We start from the raw sequence: 27,514 nt of genomic DNA, 5'->3' as shown, positions 1-27,514 counted from the left end.
CCTGGGTAAGCGGGTTTGCCTCCCCTCCTTCAGTAAGGTTTTTTCAGCTCAGGTTGTAGAGCTCCACCCACCCATCACTGGTAGGTGGATCACAGCTCCATCTACCCATCCCCACCGCGGCGCCACACGGGTCCCAGCATGCCTGTCTGACCAGCCTGATTCTCTCTAACCCTTGTTCCCCCACCAGGCCTGCTCCTGCCCCCATCCCAGCAGGGGCCTCACCAGCCTTCCAGGAGCCTGGAGTCGGCACAAAGGGACTTGGATGAAGAAGAGGTCCTGGAGATGCTGTGCTTGGGGCCACAGAATGTTCCAGGGCGTGGTCAGTACCAGCCACTGTGGCTCCCAGCCGGGCTCTGGGCCACGTGCAGCTCCCCTCTCCCAGGGGATGCTCCCTCTCCCCAGGGTGAGGCCTCCTGGCCCTGGATGGGGAAACCTGCCCAGCCTGCTGCCAGCCCGGGAAGCCCAGCCTCAGGCCGAGCCGGCCGGCAGCACCTACATGCGGTTCTGGGTGTTCTTCAGCGTGAAGCTCAGGTCCTCCAGGGTCTCATCCATCTCCTGCGTGTTCTGGATCAGGGAGAGGTTCTGCTCCTCCAGCTGCGTGAAGACGTCCAGGAGCTGCTGGGGCTCGGTGAAGTACAGCTCCAGCTCCTGCAGCCGGAACGCGGGGTCTGCTGGGTCCCGAGGGGCCGGAACCCGGACCCCAGGCCCCGCCGGCCCTGCAGTCACGCACCTCGCCGTCGCTGTCTGGGTCCTCTGGGGCGGAGAGGAAGGCACTACTCGACCTGCAGAGAAACCGCAGCGTCAGGGATTCTCAGAGCAGCCACAGTCTCTCAGGTGGGAGCGGGGCAAGCAGAGGCGCATGCGCAAAGCGACAGCCGGCTCAGGCACTGTCGGTGGCCCGAGGAGCGCAGGAACCTTGGCTCCCCACTTGTTCCCCTTTTCCCCTTACCCCTGCTCCTCTCCCCGCTCCAGCCGTGCGTGTCCATGAGTTCCCGAGGCAACAGCACCTCCTCATGACACACGCACCCCCAGCCGCCTACCCCCGCCCCTGCAGCTGTCACCAAAGGGATATTTTCAAATTTTCAACTAGCTCATCTCATGACCCACCTCAAGAATGGCTCTTTAGAATAACACTTGACCTCCGTTCTGGGCCTGACGGGGTCCCCTCCTTATCCTGCCTTCCCACCCCTCATTTTCCCCTCCCCTCCTGGTTCACTCTGATCCCTGCTTTACCAGCTTTCTTTCCTCTCTCCAGGTACTCAGCCCTACCTCAGGGCCTTTATACCTGCTGTTTCCCTTTACTAGGGTGGCAGAGTTGGGAGAGCTACCTTAAGATGCCTTCCTGCTACCTCTGCAGCCAGGTCCTGGCACTTCTTGTTGGCCCCTTGTGATTGGTGCCCCACAGGGGCAGGGATGGCTGTGTTTGCTGCTGTGTCCCAAGCCAGCCCAGAGAGGGGCTGAGAAAGATAGCATGTGCACTGATCCCTTAGCTTGCTGACGGAGCCCTCGAAGGCACCCGGGGACAGTGGACAGCTGGGGGCTTTTCCCTCTGGATGCGGACCCACTACGACCGATTTCCTAATTAGCTTTCATCTCATCCCTTCCTCGCCTGCTCCGGCCGGAGCCTGTGACGGTGCAGGTTCTGCTGGCTGGGAGTTAGGGGGCTGGATCCAACCAGAGGCCCAGCACCTGGTTTATGCTCACAATAGGCAGCTGTCCGGCTGGCAAGAACCCCCCACAGCTGTGTCTCTTCAAAGTTCTTTCCAAGCATGGCTCCTGATTCTTAGTCTACCAAAGAGGACTTCAAGGCCTGGGTTAGCAAGGCAAGACCCCAAGAACCTGGGGTAGGGCGTTCCCTCAGGGCAGACCACAGGCTGGATGCACAGGCCCAGGCTGCATGAGACTCTGGGGCGATGAGACTGAAGTGGGGACAAAGAATCCCATAGAGATGATCAGTGTAAGTCCCCAAAGGGTGGGGGGAATCAAGGAGGGCTTCCTGGAGGAGGGGCCATGGTCATAACTAAGCCACTTTCCAAACTTGTGGTATGTCCCTCACACTGTTTTGATGTTTGAGTCTCATTATCTGAGGCAGTTAGGTTCTATAAAGTAGTTGCCAACGCTGAATTTATGAATGTTGAACCATTACTGGTGAGGAATACAGGGTTAGGTTCCTGTGTGACTCAGGCCACCTTTTCATCAACCCATCAATGCACACTTGCATTATTATATATATGTTTTTTTCAGTAATATTGATGATTTTAATATTAATACCTTAGATAAGCCTGAATGAAGCTTACCTTGCACTTGTATTTGCATTATTATATATATGGTTTTCTCAGTAACACTGATATATTAATATTAATACCTTAGATAAGACTGAACAAAGCTTATCTTGCATTGATGTTTTTGTGGAAGGGCACATCCCAGCCTTCTTGCACTTCGGAACACTAGACGGCACTTCAACGCTATGCTTGGAGAGCATTTTAAACAGTGAAATCACCCACAGAAAGCACAAGAATGCAAAAGGCTGCAGCAGTAAATAGGCCATGAAAAGGACATTTTTGGCAGTAATGGGACTGAAACAAGAAGGCACAGCATGGCCTTGTTTGACTTCAGGAGGGAATGTCGTGCATCAGGTGACTCAAAATTTTTAAGTGTTTTGTTACACGTCCGTGAATGACCATAAAAGGGCTGTGAGTATTGCTGTAGGGGTCATGAGCAAATTTTAGTGATTAGTCAAATTCACAAATGCAGACCAGCCATATACTTGTGCTTTTTTTTTATAGAGAAGAATGTTGGATTAAAGATGTGACCACCTTGCCCAAGCTCTCCTGCGGGGCCCTGATAATACATAAGGCATCCTTCTGAAAAGCCACCCTGCTGCAGATTGGGTGAGGTTGCCTGGCTTGATGGGTGGGGCATGGGCTATTTCAGCCTCCCCCACCTTCTCAGTTGAGTACCTTTATGCAGTCTACGACCTGCCGAACTGTACTCAGCAGCTTTGGGCACATGAGTCATAGATGGGAGGGTCAGATTCAAACCCAGGTGGGTCATTCCAAAGCTCTGCTTTCAAAGTCTTTTCCAACATGGGGTGGGTGTGCTGCATGGTGAGCATTCCAGAGATAAGAGTCCATCTAGGCAGAGGAAACAGCTTCTCTTATGTGTTCTCCACCTTCAACCTCCCATGTCCCAAGCTGAAGCTTCTTGGTCTGGATGAGGAGCTGGACTTTCTTAATTTCCAAAGTAGCTTTCATCCATCCATGCTGTAATTTTTTTTTTTTTTTTTTTTTTTTTTTTTTTTTTTTTTTTTTTTAAAGGAAAGACAGAGAGAAGGAAGGAAGGATAGAAGGAAGGAAGGAAGGAAGAAAGGGAAACATCTTTAAACACTTTCTTGTTTTATTGTATTTTGTTTCTCCGTTTTTTGTTACATGGGCTGGGGCCGGGAATCGAACCGAGGTCCTCCGGCATAGCAGGCAAGCACTTTGCCCGCTGAGCCACCGCGGCCCACCCATGCTGTAATTTTTAAGCAGCATTTTCCCTTCCTTGTTGAGAAGACTGACTGCCATCAGTGGCATCAGCTCTGGGCAAGGCACATTCCATATGTGAATTCTTATCCTGCAACCACCTGCGATGCAGGCCATGACCTCCAGCTTAGTGCTGAAGAAGTGGAGGCTCCAAAACATGTCCTTGTTGGGGGACATGATGTAATCTATCACAGGCTGTCCTATGGACAACCCCCCTCCCAAAGCATGTTCTTCCCATATGCAAAATACCTTTATCCTATCCCAAAACCCCAAAAGCCAAAACAACTCTAAATCCAAAATCTCATCAAAATTAGTAAGGGGAGTGGCCTGTCCTGGGGCAAAATTCTTCTCTGTTTGTAGACCTGTTAAACTTAGAGAACAATTATCTGCTTCCAAAATTCAATGGTGGGACTGGCATAGGCCAGACATTCCCATTCCAGAAGGGAGAAACTGGAAAGAAAACTGGTCAGAGATCCCAAGTAAGTCCAAAACCCATTAAGGGCAAACTCTATCCAAGGTTTGAGAGTCAGCTGTGGATCGATGCTTTGTCCTCCAGGTCTGATGGAGTGACCATCCTGCCCTTTCCAAGCACTGGGGCAGTAGCCACATTCTCCCCAAACTCAGGGCATATGCCCCCCACTGCCTCTTGAGTCCCAGAGTAGTGTGGTCGTCATTTTCCCCGAACTCCAGGGCAGGTGGCCCACTCACTCCAAACACCAGGGCAGAAGTTCCTCTCTCTTGTCCTGATGAGATCTTTTCAGCCTAGACCTCTTCTTCCATGGCTCTGCTCTTGAAGTTATTCTTCATTTTGCCCTGGTTCTGTGGCAGTGCTACTGCTCATACAGATTCTCAAAAACCTTGTTGGTTTTCCATGCAATTTAAAAGGACCCAGGCCATGAGACAAAAGGATCTTCCACATATCCCTCCTGGATAGCTGCATTTCCAATCCTGACATCCTCTGAGATGGTCAACTGGTTCCATGTGTCAGTCACCTAATCTCCTTAGTGAACAGCTATCCAGCCACACCCTCTTTAGCAAAGAGTTATTCAGCCACACCTGGCACAGGGCCTTATTCTCTGGGAATGTATCTCCCATGAACTCAGAGAGGGTGCTGTTAGAATCACCTCAGGCCCTAGTCTCACAGCATTCTAGTGATGTAAGAACAGCAGAGAGTGTGAGGCCACTCGGCATGGCTGTCTGAGGAGTGAGGTCAGCGTGGGAGCTGAATCACTTATGGTGGCTGGAGAGCAAAGGGTGTGTGGGGGACATCAGCTCCAGCTGCAGAAAGAATTCCAGGAGATTGCCAGGAGGTTTGAGGCAGTCCCAGGAAGTTGGTGGCAAAAGGTGGAATGGATCTAGAGTTACTGGAAGGGAAAGGAGACCCAAGAATGAGGTTTGGCCTTCAGCTGGAATGTGCATTAAATGATTCCATTTGGCCAACAGATCCAGCCTTGACTTTCCCAAACACCCTCTCCCCTGATGCTTTGGCCCTGGGAGATACCACCTCCCACACCAATGCCTACCAGCCACCTGCACCTCATTCTGCTCTCCAGACCACCTGATCCTCTGGCCAAGAGGGTCCAGACCCCATGGGCAGGCCAGCCCCTGGCAGCATCCCAGTACTCTACAGGACAAACCTGATCCTCTGGCCAAGAGGGTCCAGACCCCATGGGCAGGCCAGCCCCTGGCAGCATCCCAGTACTCTACAGGACAATGCCTGGTGCCCATCTGAGGCTGCAGCCATTTGTCAGAGCCAGTGCTCCAGTGGAGCCACCCTCACCAGGCCACATAATGTGATTATCGACCCTGCCAGCACCATGAAGCAGAGAGGTGGGCGTGCCATTGTCAAGGGCACTGAAACCCTACTTGAGAAGGGTTTGAGGGTCAGAGCAGGACTGTGAGCAAGCAGCAAACATCCTCTAAAACTGGAGAGAAGATTTATATAAAATGTATATCAAATCATGGTATAAAACCAGACGTCCCAGAGAAAGACTGGCAAATCTACCTACATTCAAAGCAAAACCAAACTAAACTAAATGGCACAGCTGCTGTGGGAATTAGTCCTGGAATTACCACATGACGTGATAATCCCACTTCAAGACATATACCCAAATGCATTGACAGCAGGGATGCAAACTGACACACACTCATGTTCCTAGTAGCATTATTCACAATTGTCAAGAGGTGGAAGCAACTCACATGTCCATCAGTGGATTAATGGATAAACAAAATGTGGTAAATACATACTGTGGAATATTATTCAGCCCTAAAAGGGGATGAAGTTCTAGTACATGCTACAGTGTGGTTATAACTTGAAGACAATACAAAGTGAAATAGGCCAGACACTAAAGGACAAATATTGCATGATTGTACTTAAAGAAAATAATTAGAATAAGCAAATTCATAGAGGTGGAAAGTAGAAGTTACCAGGAGCCAGGGAAGGGAGGGATGGTTTATTATTACTTAATGGGTGCAGAGTTTCTATTTGGGGTAGTAGAAAAGTTTTGGTAATCAGCGGTGGTGATGGTAGCACAAAACTGTAAATGTAATTAATGCCACTAAGCTATACACTAAAAATATTTAAAATTATAAATTTGCTGATATATATATATACCAGTTTGAAACTGTTGTGTACCCTCAGAAAAGCCAAGTTCTGTAATCTTTACTCAATATTGTTGGGTGGGATCTTTTTGATTAAGTTTTTTCCATGAAGATGTGACCCACCCAATTCTGGATGGGACCTTTTGATTAGGTGGTTTCCATGGAGATTGGTTCCACCCATTCAAGGTGGGGTCACTTACTAGAGTCCTTTAATAAGGAGTGATTTTGGAAAAAGCTTCAGAGCTGACATAGCCAGAGACATTTGGAGATGCAGAAAGAAAATGCCCCTGGGGAAGCCATTTGAAATGCAAAGCCAGGAGAGAAAGATAGCAGACACCATGTGTCTTCCCAGCTGACAGAGAAACCCTGCATATCATTGGCCCTTTCCTGAATCAAGGTATCTTTCTCTAGATGCCTTGGTTTGGACATTTTATGCCCTTAGAACTATCAACTTGTAACTTAATAAATTCCTTTTATAAAAGCCAACCCATTTCTGGTATATTAGATTTCTGGCAGCATTAACAAACCAGAACAGATTTTGGTACCAGAGAAGTGGGGTGCAGTGGCTTGCAATTATCAAACATGTTAGAATGACTTTTTAAATGGATAAGAGGAAGATTCTGGAAGGGTTGTAAGGAGCTTGATAGAGAAGGCTTAGAATGCTTTGGAGAAACTGTTGGTAGAGATGTGGACTCTAAACATACTTATGAGGAGGCCTTAAAGGGACAGAAATGATGCATGTGGTACTGAAAACGAAGGAAGGTGATCCTTGTTTTAAAGAGGCAGAAAATTTTGCAAAATTGACTACTGGTTTTGGATGGAGGGCAGATATAAAAAGCCATTATCTTGGATACATAGCAGAAAAAATTTCCAAACTAAATGTGGAAAATGCAGCTTGATTTCTCCTTGCAACTTATAGTAAAATGTGATAGGAAAGAGGTTAGCTGAAAACTGAACTCTTGGGTACAAAGAAACTAGAAATTGATGGTCTGGAAAACTGTTGGCTTCCAGGAAGGGAGAACCTAGAGAATTGTGCTCCAAGTGAAGATTTAACCAAACATGGAAGCTTTCAGCCATTTCAGAAAAACTAGAATTGGAAATGAAGTTATTCAGGAAAGATTTGTGGAAAGTCCTATTGTCCGATGGCTATGATCCTTGCCTCCTGCATAGAAAACCAACAAGAGTGTTACGGGATCTGTATAAACAGAACCACTGCCAGTCTGGGCTAAAAGGGACAGAAAAAGGACAAATTGAAGGAAAAGTAACTTCAGAGGCAGAACCATGGAAGCTAAGGGGTGAAGCCAAGAAACCTCAGACCAGGAGAGTGGACCCACTGCACTTGGCGAGGGTGAGTTAGCCCCAAAGGCAGAAGGCAGGCTTTCTGTCTCAATGTTCAGGAAGAGTTTTGGTGCCCCAGACTTTGGAGAGGGTGGCGCACACTCCTTGGGGACTGGGGAGAGCCTTCTGCCACCACACTGTTGTGAGGGGGTTGAGCGTGTGCCTCAGAGATGGCAGAGAGCCTGGATGCAGCACCAGTGGTGGAGAGGATGGAGCTGGGAAAAAAGTGGTTTCCCCAATATCCCTCCAAGGTTGCAACCCTCACCGCAGTGTTTGGAGAGAGCAGGGCCACTGCATAGGTTCTTGGAATGGTGGGACTGATGCTTTCTACAGCCATGAACATAAATGACTCTCAGACTTTGAAATCTAATGGAGTTTGCCCTGCAGATTTTTGGAACTGTTTGGGTCCAGTGATCCCTCTGTTTCTTCCAATTTCTCTGTATGGAAATAGGAACATTTATTGTATGACTGTACCTCCTTTGTATTGGCAGCAGATAATCTGTTCTGAGTTTACAGGGCCAGAGCCAGAAGAGAATTTTACCTTAGGACAGACCATGCCTGTAGCTGACCTTGATGAGATTTTGTACTGGTTTAGACTTTATATTGTATTTGTATTGTTACTGAAATGGTTTAAGGCTTTGTGATATTGTAATGGAATGAATGTATTCTGTTTATGGAAAGAACATATCTTCTGAGGGTCCAGAGGGTGGAATGTGCCATTTTGAAGCTGTTTTGTACCCCAGAAAAGCCATAATTCTTTAACCCAAATTCAATATTATTGGTTGGAATCTTTTTGATAAAGTTTCTTCCATGGAGATTTAACCAACCCAGTTGTGGGCCACATAGAGATGTGTCTCCACCCAGTCAAGGTGGGGTCATTTACTAGAGTCTTTGAAGAGGGAACCATTTTGGAAATTGCTTCAGCACTAACATAGCCAGAGACCCTTCGAGATGCAGAAAGAAGATCCCTGGGGAAGCCATTAGAAATGAGAAGTCAGGAGAGAAAGCTAGCATACGTTTCCATGTGCTTTCCCAGCTGACAGAGAAACCCTGAACTTCATCAACCCTTTCTTGAGTCAAGGTATTTTTTTATGGATGCCTTAGTTTGGACATTTATGGCCTTAGAACTGTAAACTTGTAACAATACATTTCCTTTATAAAAGCCAACCCATTTCTGGTACATTGCATTTCTGGCAGCATTAACAAATTAAAACAATATCTATCTCACAATAAAACATTTTAAAATATAAGCCCAATAAAGACATTTTAAAGGTCTGGGTAACTTTACATAAAAAATCTAGATTGTCAGCTTGTCCTGAAAAAAATCATAAGCTCTGGCCTCTCTGGCCGGCCTTTCCCCAAGGTTGTGGTTGGCTGACATGGACGTGTACTCTGTACAAGTGCCACTCCAGGATTAAGTTCACCTTGTTTACAAAACATGCCGATTTATGGGTTTCATTAGACACATACAATGTCCTGCGGCAGGCTGGGCCCTGCATCTGGGGTCCCTGGCTGGGGTCCCACTGTAACTTCTCCAGCTGCTCCCCACTGGCCCTCAGCCCCCTCATCAGCCCATCCACGTCCACTCACTGTTTGGATACCAGCTCACTGGACACACTGGGATGACTGCTCTGCTGGAGGCTGCTGCTGCTTGACACGGTCTGCCCCAGCCGTACTGCCTGGAGAAACTTCGGGAGCTTCTTGGGGCCCTGCCCTTCTGGAGGAAGCAGAGAGATGGTTTCTGCATGCCCTGCTGGATGCGGGGTGCTCCTCCAGCCTCAGGCCGCCACGTACCTCTGCCCCTTGGAGAGCTCATCTTGCCCTTGGCCTTCACTTCTACAGGAAGCAAAGAAAAAATCCTAGATAGCCTTGGCTGGAACCAGGCTTCAGGTGCTTGAGGCCCTCGTACTCCCCAGGCCTTTTGGACTAGGTTTGTTGGCCTCAGGAGGAGAGAGAAGCTTGGGAGGAAAGCCCCAGGATTTGAGTTGGCCAGCAGCTCCAGCTTCCCCATGTTGGTAGCATGTAGTACTGAGCTCTGGGTACAGGATGGCTGAGGGGCTGGGACACTGTGCTTAGGGCTGCCCAAATAGCCTCAGAGTCAGGCTTATGGATGGGTGGGCCAGCCATCATCCTCGACTCCTCCGAGTCCCCTACCATTTAGCCAGGAGAGGGGAGGCCCTGGGGACCCGCCCCCTCTCTTTTCTGCTACCTTTGTCTCCTGGTGTGGAGACCCCAGTACTCTCTCTGGGGGTCTGGGCAACCTCTGTGGCCTTTTTGAGAGCCAAGCGCTTCTTCTCCCGTTCTTCGAACCACTCCTTGGGTGACAGCTTATACAGGAAATCCTTGTAGGTCTTGTAATGCTGCAGAGTGTCTTCAAATTTGGAGATTTCGCTAGACTCAGAGGAGGGGAAGTGTGAGGTCAGGCTCCTGCCCACAGCAAGGCCTCTCCAGCAGAGATGCCCCTTCCTCTTCTGGTAACCTGGACTCAATCATCCTGCCCTCCACTCTGGCTGAGCCTGGGATGGGCGCTTTCTTCTCCCAGTACTATTGTCTGGGAGAACAAAAGTAGTGCTGCCTGGAAGGGAGAGAGCACTCATCAAAGTGGTCAGGACCTCCCAGAGTTACAGGGAAGGGTATTCCCACCATGGGCCATTAGCCTTCCATGGATCAAGTTTTAGTTTATCCTATGGACTCTGTTTGCCTCTCTTCCTGGGGGTAGAGCAGAGGCAGCCTCTGAGCCAAGTCAGCCTTGTTTCCCAGTGGCCCGTGGTGTAACCTGGGGAAAGTAACACAAATTCTCTTGGTCTCAGTCACCCCATCTGTACAATGGGCAACACATTCTCATGTTTTGTTTTGTTTTTAAAATTTGGTAACATACATACATACAACACAAAATTTCCCATTTTAACCACTATCATCTGTTCAATTCAGCAGTATTAACTACAGCCCCAATGTTGGGCTATCATCACCACCATCCATTACCAAGACGTTTTCCTCACCCCAGACAGAAACTCTTTGCTATTAAGAAATAACGCCCCATTCCCCCTTCCCTCTAGCCCTTGGTCACCTCAAGAATGGTTTCTTAGACTTTATACCCAAAGCACATGCAACTAAAGATAAACAGGACCACCTCAAAATTAAACACTTTTGTGCTTCAATGGACTTTATCAAAAAAATGAAAAGACACAATCTAAAACATTTGGAAACCATACCCAATTTTAATTAATTAAAATTAATTTTAATTTTTAATATACTTTCTGTCTCTATGGATTTGCCTTTTCTAGATATTTCATTTAAGTTGAATCATATAATATGTCCTTTTGTGTCTGGGTTATTTCACTCAGCATCTTCAAGGGTCATCAATGTTATAGCATGTGCAGAATTTCCTTCTTTTTATGGCTAAATAGTATTCCACTGTATAGATACATCACATTTTGTTTATCCATTCATCTGCCAATGGACACATGGTTGTTTCCACCTTTTGGTTACTGTGACTAATACTGCTATGAACATTGGCATGAAATATTTGAGTCCCTGTCTTCAATTCTTTGTGGTATATACATAGAAGTGATCTTGCAGGATCTTATGATAATTTTATAATTTTTTGAGGAACTGCTAAACTGTTTGCCACAGTGGCTGTACCATTGTACATTCTTACCAACAATGAGTGAGTGTTCCTATTTCTCCACATCTCCTACACACTTGTTCTTTGTTTTTTTTTTTAAATAATAGCCATCCTATTGGGTGTAAAATGGTAGCTCATTATGGTTGTAATTTGCATTTCCCTAATGGTTAGTGATGTTGAACATATTTGCATGTGCTTATTAGCCATTTATATATATATTTTTGAGAAATGTGTGTTCAAGTTTTTTGCTCATTTTTAATTGGGTTGTTTATCTTCTTGTTGCTGAATTGTAGGAATTTTTTAAATATTCAGGATATTAAATCCATATTGGGTATGGTTTCCAAATGTTTTCTTCCATTGAATAGATTGTCTGCTCACTTTTTAAATAAAGTCTATTGAAGCACAAAAGTTTTTAATTTTGAGGTGGTCCTGTTTATCTGTAGTTGCATGTGCTTTGGGTGTAAAGTCTAAGAAACCATTCTTGATAATGTCCTTAGACAAAAATTTTTATCTCTGATGAATTCCAATTTATCTATTTTTTTTGTTCCCCGTGATTTTGGCATAAAGTCTAAGAATTGCCTAAACAAGGTATTGAAGATATTTTCCTACATTTTCTTTTAAGAGTTTTAGCTCTTATATTTAGGCCACTGATCGATTTTGAATCAATATTTTTGTAGTCTGATGTAGGGGCCCACTTTCATTCATTTGCATGTAGATATCCTGTTTTTCTCACATGATTTGTTGAAGAGATGGTTCTTTCCCCATTGAGCGGATTTGGCACCCTTGTCAAAAATCAATAGGTCATATCTGTTCCTCAAAAAGTATAGAATTAACATAGTAAGTGACAATTCCACTTCTAAGTAATACTCAAAGAAAGTAAAACAGGGTCTCAAACATCAATTTTTACAGCAGCATTATTCACGACAACCAAAAGGTCGAAACAACTTTAGTGACCATCAACAAATGAATGGATAAACAAAATATGATACGTACTCAAATTTCTTCAACCATAAGAAAGCTATGAGACATTCTGCAACATGGAAGAACCATTATGCTCAGTGAAATAAGGCACATAAGGGACAATATTATATAATATCCTTATAAGAGATGACTAGAAGAGGAAAATTTGCAGAGATAGAAAGTACAATAGAGGTTACCAGGGGACGAGAGAATGGGATAAGGAGGAATGTTTGTCTGTAAAAATAAAAAAAAAAATGGAGCAAACATTTAAACATAAAAAAAGAGCAAAACACACCCTAGATTTTGAGGACTCAGTACAACAAAAAAGAATGTAAAATATCTCATTATTAATTTTATATTGATTACATATAGAAACTGATAATATTTTGGAATATGGGTTTTAAATAAAATGCTATTACAATAAAAATTTTAATTGGCCAATGACTTGTGTGTTTATTTCATCTCTATTCCATTGGTCTATATGTCTGTCCTTGTGCCAGTACCACAGTACTTTTATTATTGTAGCTTTATTATAAATTTTGAGAGTGGGAAGTATGCATCCTCCAAATTCATTCTTCTTTTTCAAGATGGACTTGGTTAGTCAGGGCCACTTGCCCTTCCATATGAATTTAATCATTGGCTTTTCTATTTCTGCGAAGAAGCTGTTAGACTTTTGACTGAGATTGTGTTGAATCTGAATCTGTTTAGGTAGTATTGACATCTTGATAATGTCCATACACAGGATATCTTTCCATTCATGTAGGTCAGCTTAATTTCTTTGAGCAATATTTTGTAATCTACCATGTACAAGTCATTTACATCCTTTTGTTAACTTATTCCTAGATATTTAATTCTTTTAGTTACTTTTGTAAATGAAATTGATTTCTTGATTTCCTATTCAGATTATTCATTGCTGGTGTTTAAAAAATATAACTGGCTTTTGCATGTCAGCCACTTTGAATTCATTTATTATTAATTTCTTGCATATTCTTCTGTGTTTTCTCTATATAGGATCATGTTATCAGTGGACAGGGATAGATTCAGTTTTTTATTTTCAATTAGGGTGTCTTTTTTTTTTTCTTGTCTAATTGCTCTGGCTAGAATTTCCAGTACAATACTGAATAATAGTGGGTAGAGCAGACAACCCTGTCTTTGTCCTAATTTTAGAGGAAAAGTTTGCAGTCTTTCACCATTGAGTATGATGCTAGCTGTGGGTTTTCATATACGTCGTTTATCATGATGAGGAATTTCCCTTCTATTCCTAACTTTCTGCGTGCTTTTATCAAGAAAGGGTATGGAGTTTGTCAAATGCCTTCTCTGTGTTAAAATAAGAGGATCATGATGTTATTTTTTTCCTTCATTCTATTAACACAATGTATTCCACTTATTGATTCTCTTATTTTAACCACCCTCATGTTCTTAAGGATAAATCACACTTGGTCTTGGTGCTATTGGATTAGATTTTCAAGTATTTAGTTGAGTATTTTTGCATCTATATTCACAAGAGATATTGATCTGTAATTTTCTTGTGATATGTTTATCTAGCTTTGGTATTATGTTGATGCTAGTCTTAAAGAATTAGTTAGGAAGTGTTTCCTCTTCTTCAACTTTTGGAACAGTTTGAAAAGGGCTAGTGCTAATTCTTCTTTAATGTTTCAAAGAATTGAAGCCATCTGGTCCTGGAATTTTCTTAGGAGATTATTGGTTACAAATCCCATCTCTACTTGTTATTGATCGGTCTATTGAAAACTTCTATTTGTTAATGAGTCAGTTAAGGTAATTTGTCTCTAGAAATCTGTCAATTTCATACAGATTAATTTATTGGTGTACAATTGTTCAAAATGTCCTCATAATCCTTTTTATTTCTGTATGGTTGGTAGTAATTTCCACCTTTTCATTTCTGATTTTAGTTATTTGTGTCTTTTTTTTCTTTGTCAGACTATCTATAGGTTTGCCAAATTTACTGATGGCTTTCAAAGAACAAACTTTTGTTCTTTGAAAGACTCTGTCTTTTTATTTTGTATTTCATTTCTCTCTGCTTTAATCTTTATTATTACCATCCTGCTCACTTTGAGTTTAGTTTGCTCTTCTTTGTGTAATTCTTACAGGTGTGAGGTTAAGTTTGTTGATTTGAGATCTTTCTTCTTTAATGTAAGCACACACAGCTATAAATTTTCCTTCTTTCCTGCATCCTACACGTTTTGGTATGTTGTGTGTTTATTTTCATTTTCCTCAAGATATTTCCTCATTTCCTTTGGTATTGCTTCTTGGACCCATGGTTATTTAAGAATGTATTGTTCAATTTCCACATCTCGTTCTCTCTCTTTTATTGATATTTAGCTTCATTCCATTTTGTTTGGAGAAGATATTTCATATGATTTAAATCTTTTTTAAAAATTTATTGAGGCTTATTTTCTGACCTACCATATGGTCTCCATAGAGAATGATCGGTGTGTTCTTGAGAATAATGTGTATTCAGCTGTTGGATGACATGTTCTATATATGCCTGTTAAGTCTAGTTCCTTTATTGTATTTTTTTCCAGTCCTCCATCTTCTGATTGGTTTTCTGTCTAGATGTTATATCCATTATTGAAAGCGGTGCATTGAAGTTTCCTAACATTGGCATGAACTGTCTATTTTTTCCTTGAAATATCTCAGTTTGCTTCATATATTTTGGTGCTCTGTTTTCAGGTGTAAATTTATTTATAATTGCTATATCTTTTGATGAATTTACACTTTAATTAAATATAGCATCCTTCTTTGTCCCTTGTAACAATTTTTGTCTAATATTAGTATAGCCACCCTGGTTCTGTTTTGGTTTCTTTTTTGCATAGAATATATTTTTTTATATCCTTCTACTTTCAAACTGCTTGTAACTTTGGATGTGTCTCTTGTAAACAGTATATAGTTGGGCCATGCTTTTTAAAAAATCCATTCTTCCAGTCTCTGCCTTTTGACTGGATAGCTTAATCCATTTGTATTTAAAGTACCTACTTCTGCCATTTTGCTGTTTTGATTTTATAAGTCTTATGTATTTTTTGTTCCTTAATTTTTCCATTACTATTTTTGTATTTAGTTGATCTTTTGTAGATAACCACTTGTCATTTCCTTCAGTACTTGCTTTTTAGATATTTTCTTTTCCATGGCGCTTAAAACTTAAACTCTGAATCTATGCCATTTGATTTGATAACAGCTCAACTTCAGTAGCATGCACAAGCTATGTTTCTATAATCTTCCTTCCCCTCCTTTTAGTTGTTCTTGTCACAAATCACATCTCTATGTCAAAAGCCATAAATTTATCATTGGTTTTCATAATTGACATTTTAGATCTTATAAGAGGTAAAAAGAGGAGTTAGAAACCTATAAGGCAATAGTATTGGCAACTATATTTACCATTTGGTTACTTTTACTGGAGATCTGAGTACTTCATGTGTCATTAATCCACTCTCTAGATCCTTTCCTTTCAACCTGAAGATTCTCTTTAGCATTTCTTGTAGGGTTGGTCTAGTGGTTGTTGAACTCCCTCAGCGTTGTTTATCTGGGATGTCCTAAACTCTCCTTCAATTTTGAAATACAGTTTTGCCAGATATGGAGTTCTTGGTTGGTGTTTTTTCTTTCAGCACTTTAAATATGTTATCTCAGTGTCTTCTGGCCTCTATTGTTTCTGATGAGAAACTGGCATTTAATCTTAATGGAGCTCCTTGTACATGATGTATTTCTTCTTTTTTGCTGCTTTCAGGATTTTCTCTTTGTCTTTGGCATTTGACAGTTTGATTATGTGTTTGGGTGTGGATGACTTTGTGTTTATCTTTTTTAGAGTTCATTGAGTTTGTTGATCATATATATTTGTCTTTTACTAAATATGGAAAAATTTCCACCATTCTGTCTTTTAATATTTTTATACTTCTTTCTCTCTTTTTCAGAATCCAATAATACATATGTTAATATACTTGAATGCATTCTACAGGTGTCTTAGGATCTCTTCACTTTTTGTCACTATGTTTTCTTTCTGTTCTCAGACTGAATAGTTTCAATTAATTTCAAGTTCAGTGGATGTTTCTTCTCTCAGCTCCAATTTGCTGTTGAATTTTAAATTTTCAGTTATTGTGGTTTCGAACTGTATGGTTCCTTTTAAAGATTTCTATCTCTTCACTGAAATACTCATTTTGTACATATACATCTTCTGGTATCCTTTAGTTCTTTGTCCATGTTTCCCTTCAGATCTTTGAGCATATTTAAGACCAGTTGTATTAAAAATGTGTTTGTCTGATATGCCCAAGGTTTGATCTTCTTTGTTGGTGGTTTCTGGTGTTTTATCTTCTTTCTTTGGATGGTCTATTGTGCTGGTTTGAATCTGTTGGGTGCCCCAGAAAAGCCAAGTTCTTTAATTCTCATTTGATAATGCTGGGTGGGATCTTTACTGTTTCCATGGAGATGTGACCTACCCTGTTGTGGGTAGTAATGTCTGATTAGATGGTTTCCATGGAGATGTGCCTCCACCCATTCAAGGCAGGGTTGCTTACTGGAGCCGTATAAGAGAGAATCATTTTGAAAAAAGCTCAGAGCCAACAGAACCAATAGAGCCCACAGAGCCAGAGACCCTGTGGAAGGAAGGTGCCCCAGGGAAGCCTTATGAAATGCGAAGAGAAAGCTAGCAGATGTTGCCATGGGCCTTTCCAGCTAACAGAGGTGTTTTGGACTCATTGGCCTTTCTTGAATCAAGGTGTCTTTCCCTGGATGCCTTAGTTTGGACATTTTCATGGCCTTAGAACTATAAACTTGCAACTTAATAAATTCTTCTTTTTGAAAGCCATTCTGTTTCTGGTATACGGCATCTTTGCAGCTTTTACAAACTAAAACAGTCATCATTACTTGTTTCTTTGTATGCCTTGTAAGTTTTTAAAAAATAATTTATTTATTATTACTTGTGGTAAAATATACATAACATAAAAATCATTTCAATCATTTTAAGTGGACAATTCTTTGACATTAAGTACACTAATAATATGGTATAACTTTCCCATTATTTCCAGACTATTTTCCTCATACCAAACCAAAACTCATACTCACTTTACAGTAACATCACAATTCCCCATTTCCACCCATGGTGATCACTGTTTTGCTTTCTGTCTCTATGACTTTGGTAATTCTAAATATTTTATTTAAGAGAAACCATACAATATTTGTCCTTTCATGTCTGACAATTCACTGAACATGATTTATATAAGGTTCCTCAATAACTTCATTGCTGCCTTCTTTTTCTGTATTTAGTTGTTTTTATAGTGTATCATTTTTATTTCCTTCTTTCTTTTCCTCCATATTTTCAAGTTATTTCCTTAGTGGATACCTTTGTAATTACAATTAATATTTTAATCTATCAACAAACTAGTTTGACTAGTACCAACCTAGTTTCAGCAGTATAGAAACTTTCTACCCCTATATACCTCTGTATTCCCTTTATATTAATTGTTGTTTCAGATTACATCTTTATCTATTACATACCCATTAACATAGATTTAAAATGTTATTTTGCACATCTGCCTGTTAAATCATATAGAGGGGAAAAGTAGTTATAAACCAAAAGTACAATAATACAGCCTTCTATTTTCCAGTGACTTCAGCTTTATCAATGCTTTTATTTTATTTTCTTCTTATGGCTTCAAGTTGCCATCTAGCAGCCTTTTATTTTAGTGTAAAGGTTTCCATTGCATTTCCTGTAGATCAGGCTTTGGGTAATGACTCTTTCAGCTTCTGTTTATCTGTAAATGTCTTAATTTTATCCTTCATTTTTTTTTAAATATATATTCTTTCTTTCTTTTTTTTTTTTTAACATGGGCAGGCACCGGGAATCGAACCAGGGTCCTCTGGCATGGCAGACGAGAATGCTACCTGTTGAGCCACCGTGGCCCTTATCCTTCATTTTTGAAAGATTTTTTTTTTCAGCTATAAAATTTTTGGTGGACAGTTTTTTCTTTTAAGAACTTTGAATGTATCATCCCATTGTCTTCTGACCTTTATGGTTTCTGATGAAAAATCCACTGTTAATCTTATTGGGAATCCCTTGTATTTGACAACATCCTCTCTGTCTATGGATTTTAACATTTTCAGTCTAATGTGTCTTGGTATAGCTCTCTTAGAGTTCATTCTGCTTGGAATTGGTTGAGATTCCTGTGTGTATATATCCATGTCTTCCATCAAATCTGGGATTTTTTTTTTTTTTGTGGCCATTATTTCTCAAGTAATTTTTCTGTCCCTTTCTCTTCCTCTTATCCTTCTGGGACTCCAGGAATGCACATGTTGGTATGCTTGAAGGTGTCCCACAGACCCCTCAGGCTTTGTTCATTTTTCTTTGCTATTTTTAATTCCTGATTCTTGCACCAGATAATTTCAATTGTCCTCTCTTCAAGTTTCCTAATCATTTCTTCTGTCTGTTCAAATATGCTGTTGAATCTGTCTGAGTTTTTCATGTCAATGAATGTTTATTCAGTCAACATTTCTGTTTGGTTACTTTTTAAAATTTTGATCTCTTTATTTTGTTCAGATAAAGTTTTCTTAATTTCCTTTAGTGTTTTGTATATGGTATCCTTTAGCTCACTGAACATATTTAAGACAATTGATTTTAAGTTTTGACCAATCATTCCAATGTGTGAGTTTCCTCAGGGATGGTTTCTGGCAGATTCATTATTGCTTGTGAATGGGCCATACTTTCCTGTTTCTTTGAGTGTTTTGTAATTTTTTTTTTTGTTGAGAACTGGACATTCTGAGTATGTATGGTCATAACTCGGAAATCTAGTTCTACTCTTCTGATACTGCTAGTGTTCATTGTTGTTGAAGGCTACAGTCATCTATCTGTGACTTTTCCAAGTGATTTTTGCTCCCAAATGGGAAATGGGAAGAGAAAAGGGGACAAAAGAGTAGGTATTGCTTCTTTAAGACTCTACTGTTGCTTTTGTGGTAGGGAATTGGAACAATGGCCCTCCTTAGAGCTGGTCCCCCAGAGATCTGAAGTAAACTGGTCAAAAGCAGCGATCTGGGATCAGAACTCTAGATTTTGGAGGACTAGGTCTTTATATCCCACCCTATACCAGAAAACGGAATCAGGAGCAGTCTTCACAGCTGCCTGCCATGCAGTTTTGGGTGAGGATGGTAGCTGCTACAGGGAGGGTGAAATTTACTGATACTTACGGCAATTTACCAGTCTCTTTCTCTAGCTCTTCTCCGGGTGCTTAACAGTGTTCCACTAGACTCCGGAGTTTCAGAAAAGTTGATTTGGACAGTTCTTACCAGTTTATTAGTTGTTCTGGTGGAGGAACTGATTCCTTAAGCTTCCTACTCTGTCATCTTCCCATAATTCTTTTTGCCTTGCAACCTTTCATTGCACACTGGATGTTTTGATATTTTAATAGGTTAATGCTGAAATTTATTCTCTGATGTATCTGTTCCTTAAACTTGTATCCAGCTAGTGTTATGAGAGAGATTTCCTTGTATGCTCTGAGCTAACAACAACAGCAAAAAACCACAAACACTCTTTCTGAGTCTTTGCAGATTAGTTCTGTGTTGGCTGGTGCTCGCTGTCCTTCAGAGCTTAGCTAACCTAAGAAGGAACCTAAGGTAAATGCACAGGGTCCTCCTCAGTCTTTTCTGAGCATGCATCTTGCTCTGGGCATGGGCTTGCAGCCTTAGGATCACTCCCCACCCCCATCCCCACTCCATTTACAGGGAACCAAATACTTCCTCTTCCCTTATAAAATAGTATTTCCACTTGGTCCTGGGTTTGTTACTGTATGTCTTAAAGCTGGTAATCTATTTGATTGTTTCTTCCTGACCTAGCTGCCCCTCCAACTATTTCCCCTGGGGTCCTGAGTCCCTGAGGTATGGAAGACTGAGTGCTAACGCAATGTGGCTTGCATCTTGAGGGGGCTCTTTTGGCTACTCTGAGGAGTAACCCTCCGCACCCCACTCAGCTCACCTTTTTATATTCATGATCTGCGTGGTGAGCTCCCTGATCTCGATGATCTTCTCCATCTTTGCTTTGGTCTCGTTCTCAGCCCTGGGGGGTGGGGCAGGGGCAGGGAGACAATCACAGACAAAGAGCAGTGGCCACACTGCCCTCAGCACCCCTGGGCTGGGTGAGGCTGGAGGACAGAGGCAGGAGGTAGCAGGGAGCAGCTGGAGCCGGGGCACGCTGGGTGGGGTGTGCAGACCCAGGGCCTCAGCCGGCTGGCCCCTCCGCTGGCCCCTCTCCCTTCGGCCCTCCCGCCTGCAGCCTCACACTCTCAGAGCCTGCACCGAGCTGCGGTCATTTTCCCTGAGAAACTCATCAAACAAGGCTGCGTCATTCTCCAGAGTCTTCTCCGCCCGTTCCAGCTTGGCCTCTTCCATGGCTGCCAGCATCTCCAGTCTCTGGATCTCGTTCTGCTTCATCTCTAGGGCATACTGAGGGACAAGGGGGCATGGATCACAGTGACTACTCAAGGCCAGCACCCTTACCTGGCTGTCCCCTGTAGGCATAGCACATTCTACCTGGATGAGGAACATCTGTCGCTTCTGTTGGAGGTAGCCGTTTATGGTGTCAGGCTCCAGTTTCTTTTCTGCAATGTAAGAAGAGGGGTGGGGGCAAGTGTGAGACAGCAGCCCAGCCTCAGGACTGAGGAAGACACACCACAAACAAGTGTCTGGTGCTACGTCTGCTGGCTCCTGGCCCAGGGCTCTGCTGTGATGCCCAGGTTATTACAGCGGCTATAGGAGATGGTGCTCTTGTCTCCTGTTTCCAGCTGAAGGGAGAGAAGGCTCTATCCCACACAGTACATTCTCTTTAGTGGGAAGTCCTTCCTTATGTCTGACTTGGACCTCTCTTGCTATAACACACTTTTCAGTTGGAATGAGCTTGTGGGCACCCTTACGGATGGACTTAATAATGAAAGACCTATTGATCAGGACTGAGTGGGGTAGGGAGAGCCAAATGGGGGCTGTGATTTCTACCTGGGGCACATGAGATCCCACAGCCCAATTTGGGCAGCCAAGTCCACAATGCCAGGGTTTACACCAGGCAGGAGAAAAATAAAGTGGACATCTGAGTGAATGTCCTGAGGCAAGCAGAGGAGACAGCAACGGGTGTGTCCAGGGGCCACTGGGGATTCTCTCCATGGCTTTTCTGGAGAGGAAAGTCTGGCTTTCTAGCCTTTTTACTCAAATCCTTTCCTTTCCAGCAAAACAAAACAAACAGACAAAGATCCTGGTGTGACGGAAAGAGGCTTATGCGGGAGTCAAGACGCCTGGAGAGACCCTGGCTGGGTCCTGCCTCCCTCAGGACTTGCAGAAGTCCCTTCACCTCCGGGAGCTCCAGCTTCTCAGGCACATGAAGGCTGGGACGTGAGGGGTGTTTAAATCCAAACCCAAGGGAGGCCCCCACCTTTCCAGGCACCACACCTGTTTTCCCGTCCCCAGCAAGCCTCCTTCACTTCTCTGCTTGGGGCCATGAATGCATTTCTCAGAAGACACGCCTCCCCAGCCAAGCAACCTCTGCCTCTCATGGTGTTAGCCATGGAAGGCCATCAACAGAAACGTGTGCGCCCCCAGTGGCCGAGCGTGGTCACACACCATCAGAGCAAACCCAGGGGGTTGCTAACAAAAATAACAAGCCACAGGCAGGTCAAAAGCAGAGGCTGGGACGCTTCTGTAGCACTTTACATTTACATGTATTACTACTGTAATTCTATTATGTTTTAGGATTCTCCAACCCCAGTGATTCCTCTCTAGCTTTGTATACTTCGTTACCTGGGTTGGTAGAATATTAATGTGCTCTCAGTACTTACGAGTTCCTACTGGGTGATAATAATAATAGCTCTCTCTCACACACCCGGGATGTCTTGCAGGTATGCAGAACCCCCCCAAAAGAATCATGTTCTTTTAATCCATTCCGCGCGGGTGCAGACCAATAGGTGGGACCTTTCGATTAGGTTATTTCAGTTGAGATGTGACCCACCTCACTCAAGGTGAGTCTTGATCCTCCTCTTACTGGAGTCCTTTATAAGAAGATAAAAGACAGAAAAAAAGACCCAGAGACGTTCAGAGAGAAGGACACAGAGGCTAAGAGAGACAGAAGCAAAAAAGAGAAAGAAGCAGAAGCTCAGAGTGGAGTCACTGAAGCCAGAAGCTGGAAGCCAGGAAACCTAGGCGAGAAGGACCAGCAGCCATGGCCATGTGCCTTGCTATCTGAAAGAGGAGCCCAAGCTCGCTGGTAGCTCATCTTCAGAGAAGGTATTGTCCTCTGGATGCCTTAATCTGGACATTTTTATTGTCTTAAGAGCAAGTAAACTTGCAAGCTAATAAATCCCATTGTTAAAAGCCAGTCCACTTCTGGTATATTGCATTTCATCAGCCTTAGGAAATGAAAACAACAAATATGGTTCTTTCTGTGTGATAGACACTCTTCTAAGCACATTAAATGTATTGACACATTCAACCCCTAGGTGCCAAGGGGCAGCTACTGAATGGTGGAGCTGAGATTTGAACCCAGAGGTTCACCAAGCTAGATTGCCTGGACTTTATAGATTCTAAGCCCACACTCATTGTGTATGCTCGACATTCAGAACATAGTCGATATAGTGGATTCAAATGGCTTTCTCCTCTAAAAGCACTTTAGATTGGCAATCCATCTGGGACTGATGCAGGTAGAGCCTCTTGTATAGGAAAGACCATGCTTTTCCCTTTGCAACTATCACTTTTCAAAGTGCCCTGAAACCACTTGATACCTGCACTTAGGGTCCAAGCTCTATAGTGACAAAATTGTATAGAGAAAGTCCTGGGAACCCTTCAGCCAGAAAAACCATGCCTTAACTTCTTCTTCTTTAAGAGCTTCCTCTTGAGTTTCCCCTTGATGGCTTCTGGAATATGAAATCCCCACCAAGGCAGCTGACCTAGAAGACCAATCAAGCCCCCGGTTCCTTATGTTGGATATAATACAAAATAGAGCCCACCTGCCCTAAACCGGCTCTTATAAGGTGGACAAACTCCAGCCAATCGAACGTAAGCTAACTTCCTTTCTACGTTTATGAAAATCATTTGCTAGCCAAGACACTTCAGGCTACTTCCATTTCTGCAGGTGACGGAGCTGCCTTTGCTGCAGCAAGAATTTTGGTGTCCTGAATACATTGCTGTCATCTGCAAACTTGACTCCGATTTGTCTTTCCACGATAGAAAACGGGGGGCCTTTCCAAGCACTGGTAAGTTGGGAAAGGCTCAGGGCAGGGCTGCGATTGGCGCACGTGTTCCCTGATGTGGCCGGAGGGGCTCCCGGCTAGGGAACGGGGGAGGGGTGGGCAGTACCTTTAGTGAAGGCAAGCTTCCAGGCCGTGTGCTCACGGAAATCCTGCAGCTGCTCTGCCTCGGCGCGCATCTCCTCGTCCTGCGCTTCGTCCTCTAGCCGCAGCTCCCGCCGCAGGCTGGTGTGCCTGGCGGGCACCCTGGATGAGTAGGTCATTTTCTCGTGGACCCGCATGTATTTCTTCTGTTCCCGCTCCTGGGGGTGGTCCGACAGTGTCAGCACCGCGCCCCAGCCCCTCGCCCCCACCCTGCACCAGCCAGCGCCACGGGCAGGCTTGCGAGGGCTGTGCGCATTTATACACACAAGTATGAAGTTGTGATGACATCCGTGACATGGGGTGAGAAGCCTATGGAAGCTGCGTGCTTCCGCAATGCCAGGAGGCCTAGGGGCACATGAGGGTGAAGAGGACAGGGCCCAAGCGCCCAACTGTCTGTAACCTCCTTTTTATGTCGATAAAAACTGTTTGCTGTCCCTCCATACTGGAAGCCATTTCTATTTTTGTAAGTGATCAGGCTTCCTTGCCAGAGCAAAACTTTTGTGTCTGTTACCGGGTGCTTCTGCTTAGTAACCGAGAATCGGAGTCCAGGTAGGACTGCCAGATAAACTACAGGCTGCCCAGTGATATTCGGATTTCAGGTAACTATTGTGTGGGGTTTACCTATCCTTAAAGGTTATCCGATGCTCGCCTGGCACGCACATCAGCTGGGTGTCCTGGGTTTGATTTGCTAAATCTGGCAACACTACCTTCAGGGCCACTAGACCTTGGGAGTTTCCAAAAGAAACTTGACAGCCAGGATTTGACCTGAAAGCCCAGTTTTTAGGGCTGGCTGGCTGGCCAGGTGGGTCCTGGAAGCTTGCCCACCCAGTCTAATCTGCCCTCCTTTCTGGGGGCCCCCCAGGGACTGTACCCCGCTTTGGTAAGAGATTGGAGGAGGTGGGAGAGAGGGGCCAGGCACCTCTTTCTTCCTGCTTTGGAGCTAGGTCTTGGGCAGTAGCTGAACCCCCCACTCCTATGGGCACCGCTCCCTGCGTAAGCTGGGGGGTAGGGAGGGGGCAGAGCGCCCTGCGTGGGGGTGGGAGGGGCTGGGCTGGGAGGAGTCTGAAGTTGGGGGAGGGGGACTCTAGGAGGAAGGCTGGGCTTGGGGGAATAAGAAAAACCCAGACCTGCCCTGGAGAGAAGACAGAATGGCCTCCCGGTTGCTGTCAAGAAAGGGTTGGGTCTGTTGTCTGTAGTCACTTCCCTCCAGCCTCTGCTGTGGATGCGTGGCTTTCGTGTGTGCTGCCCTCCAGGACAGTGCCCTCTGATGGGCATGTGTATGGGCAATGCCACGGGCAGGGTACCTCCCTCTGAGTCTGGGGTGGGGCTCAAAAATGCACATTTCCAACACGTGCCTAGCTGATGCTGTGCTGCTGGGCCAGGGATAGCTCAAGAACCACGGTTTCGAGTGCTGAGCTGGGGGGCGGGGGTGGGGTGGGCGCTGTCTGTGCCAACCCAGGAGGGGGAGGCCCCGGGCAGGGGTGGGCAAGGGGCTGGACATGCATGTGTGTGCAAGTGTGCCAACCCTTACATGCCCCTCTGATGAGGCCCAGGGAGTGTTCAATGGCAAGGCAAGGAGAAGCAAAGATCCCTTTGGCCCAGAGCTGGCTGCTCACTCCCCCAGGGTCCACTGAAGAGGCTGAGCTGCGTCCCACATCTTCCCTGAGCCATGAGTCTAGTCGGGCTTGCTCTGGGCTGGCCTGGGGGCTTCCAAGGAGATGTGGGCTGCTTTGACTTCTGGGCACATGGTCTCTTGGGGAGAGGAAAGTAAGAGACAGTGTGCTGGGGTACAGAGAATGGGCTCATTCTCACTGGGTTAGGGCTGGCCCTGGTGTCATCTGGGCATTGCAGAGGAGTTTGTGTGCACATAGGTGTAAAAATCCAGGAATTCCAGTGAGGCCATCTGAGTGATGTCCAGAGCTGTTTCCTCAGAGGAGGTGATAGGGATACTTCAGGGGAGCTCCCAGAGGGACTGGTAGGGTAATTGAGGTCTTGAGCTGGGCCTTGATGGGGATGGCGTTACATTCAGGGAACAGCAGAGGTGAAGAGGTAGAGGCCAAAGTTGCTAATGCTGGGCAGCTCCAAGGAACCTGTCCTGACAAAGGCCCAAGAAGCAGGGGTGTAGGTTCAGAGATTTGAGAGCCAGCCCATTTCAAGTTGATTTTATGGGAAATGGTGAGCCATTGATTATGTTAGAATAGGGAAGTGTCCTGAGGAAAGAACTGTTCTGAGAAGGAAGAATCTGGCTGCTGTTTGTTGGAGAGACAGAAGAGCTGGGGGCAGGGGAGCTGAGAGGGGACAGAAGCTCAGGCTTTGGAGGGTTGGGGAAAAGGCCTAGCTCCACCGTGGACACTCACCGAGCGAGTCTTGTTCCGCTCCTGGTCTCTAAGCAAGAAGAAATCCACATCTCTAGACATGTGGAAAGGATTAGCAGAGCGGTCGGGAACAACCACAGACACTGGGGAGGGAGAAACCTCCATTGGAGAGGCTCCCCAACTCCTCAGAGTTGTGACATCCTGGTGCCATCTCAGGCCAGACCAGACTGGACCCAGAGCAGGCATCAGGGGGCTGCTGTGAATGCATGAACAACTGGTCCACGTTCAGCAGTGCCAGACTTTCCAGCTATATGAGCCAATAACTTACCTTTCTTGCCTTACTAATTAGAGTTGGGTTTCTGCCACTGGCATCTGAGAGACTCAGGAATGGCCACTAATCTTTCTTGAGCATCTGTGATGTCCCTGGGCCTTTGTCGATACCTTTCACCCAGCATCTCTCTAATTTGAAGTCTCAGGAAAACCCACTTCATAAGGAATGGAGTCAGGATTTGAACCTGGCCTGCCTGACACCAGAAGTGAGGTGCTGCCTGTGTCTTCAGATGTGGGCATGCGGGGACTCCAGGTGAATCTGAGTTTGTCTTTTCAGGAGTCTCAGAGTCTCCCAGGGAAAGCTGGACCTGAGGGCACAGTGACTGCGGCCTGGGGAGCCAGGGCAGGGATTTGGGGGCTGAGTCTCAATTCTGCCATTCCCAAGAGGGTCAGGGAGAAGTTGCTGCAGAGATCAAGGAAGCTCAGAGGGTCGCTGGGTGGACAGAATCTAGGAGGCAGCAAAATTGCTCCCTATCCTTGGGGAAATGAACTTTAAAAATAGAGCTGCTTTTTCCCTCCTAGCCCTAATGTAGAAGTGGGGTTCATTCCAACAATAACCTCAAAAATAAAAGAGTATGATAAAGAATTAGCTCTAATGTGAAACAGTTGCTGATGCTATTTTGGGGTGTTTTCTTACTGTGTTTTTCAGTACAAATTTTTTAATGATTTCATATCTCCCTTTAAAAAAAAACAAACATTTAACCATGAGCAGTTCCTTGCTATTACAAATTTTTTGTGACCCTTCTAAGCAAATATCATGGGCTGCCAAAATGTACTATTTCAAGAGATCCTTAGCCATATTCTACTTAGAATTAAATAGTGGTGCAGTGGACATCTGGTGGGTCCATTTTTGTGTCTGTCATCAACTAGTTCTTTAGAAATGATTTTCTGGAGAGAACCCAGAGGCCAGGGGCTGTGAGCAGTTTTAAAGCTTTGGAGACATAAACTCATCTGGCTTCCTAGAAACTCACCCCATTTTGCATCATCACCAGCAGGAAGAGAATGCTTTTAAAAGGGATTTTTAAAGTAATGTTCAGATGGGCTTAATACATCTCCCCATAGGAAGTATTTACCGATATAATAATATATTTTCCAAGAAGAAAAAATAACTTGGCAATGGAGAAGCTGGGCGGATACCACCTGAACCAAGCGATCAAAGGTAACGTCACCAGGAATAAAAGAAGTCACCATGATGTGTCCCCAGATATGATCCCTCAGATAGAGTCCTGAACGATGCTTAATCTGAATGTAATCATGAGGAAGCAGCAGAAAAGTCCCATGGGTGGGCTTTCCTACAACATCTTTATACTATTCTTTCATCTTTCCAGTAATAATTAAATCCTGTCAAAGTAGAAAGTTAAAAAAGTCGTGAGCCTAAGAGTTGCTTCCAGGAAGCCGCTTTATGGCTCAGATGTGGCCTCTCTCTCTAAGTTCAACTCTGCAAGGAAAATCATTACT

At 44.3% G+C, this 27,514-nt stretch overlaps 1 protein-coding gene across 8 annotated transcripts in view; it reads right to left on the bottom strand.

The window, feature by feature from the left end:
* CFAP100 (cilia and flagella associated protein 100) overlaps positions 1-27,514 on the bottom strand; it is a 63,882-nt gene that overhangs the window by 20,137 nt on the left and 16,231 nt on the right. For 5 of the 8 annotated variants that reach the window (XM_077116294.1, XM_077116302.1, XM_077116297.1 and 2 more), the window contains exons 4-13: positions 25,769-25,869; positions 23,377-23,569; positions 20,572-20,639; positions 20,321-20,484; positions 20,018-20,098; positions 9,673-9,854; positions 9,258-9,299; positions 9,054-9,180; positions 731-782; positions 497-648 (exon numbers count right to left, since the gene is read on the bottom strand). In XM_077116294.1, coding sequence (XP_076972409.1) covers positions 497-648; positions 731-782; positions 9,054-9,180; positions 9,258-9,299; positions 9,673-9,854; positions 20,018-20,098; positions 20,321-20,484; positions 20,572-20,639; positions 23,377-23,569; positions 25,769-25,869 — 1,162 coding nt within the window. The remainder of the gene's footprint in view (positions 1-496; positions 649-730; positions 783-9,053; positions 9,181-9,257; positions 9,300-9,672; positions 9,855-20,017; positions 20,099-20,320; positions 20,485-20,571; positions 20,640-23,376; positions 23,570-25,768; positions 25,870-27,514) is intronic. The other 3 variants (XM_077116300.1, XM_077116299.1, XM_077116301.1) reach the window with 3 other exon arrangements.

Source organism: Tamandua tetradactyla, chromosome 9 (genome assembly GCF_023851605.1).
Source record: "Tamandua tetradactyla isolate mTamTet1 chromosome 9, mTamTet1.pri, whole genome shotgun sequence".
NCBI lineage: Eukaryota > Metazoa > Chordata > Mammalia > Pilosa > Myrmecophagidae > Tamandua > Tamandua tetradactyla.
The sequence above is the reverse complement of the archived record's forward strand: the minus strand, read 5'-3'. Positions and strand labels throughout refer to the sequence as shown.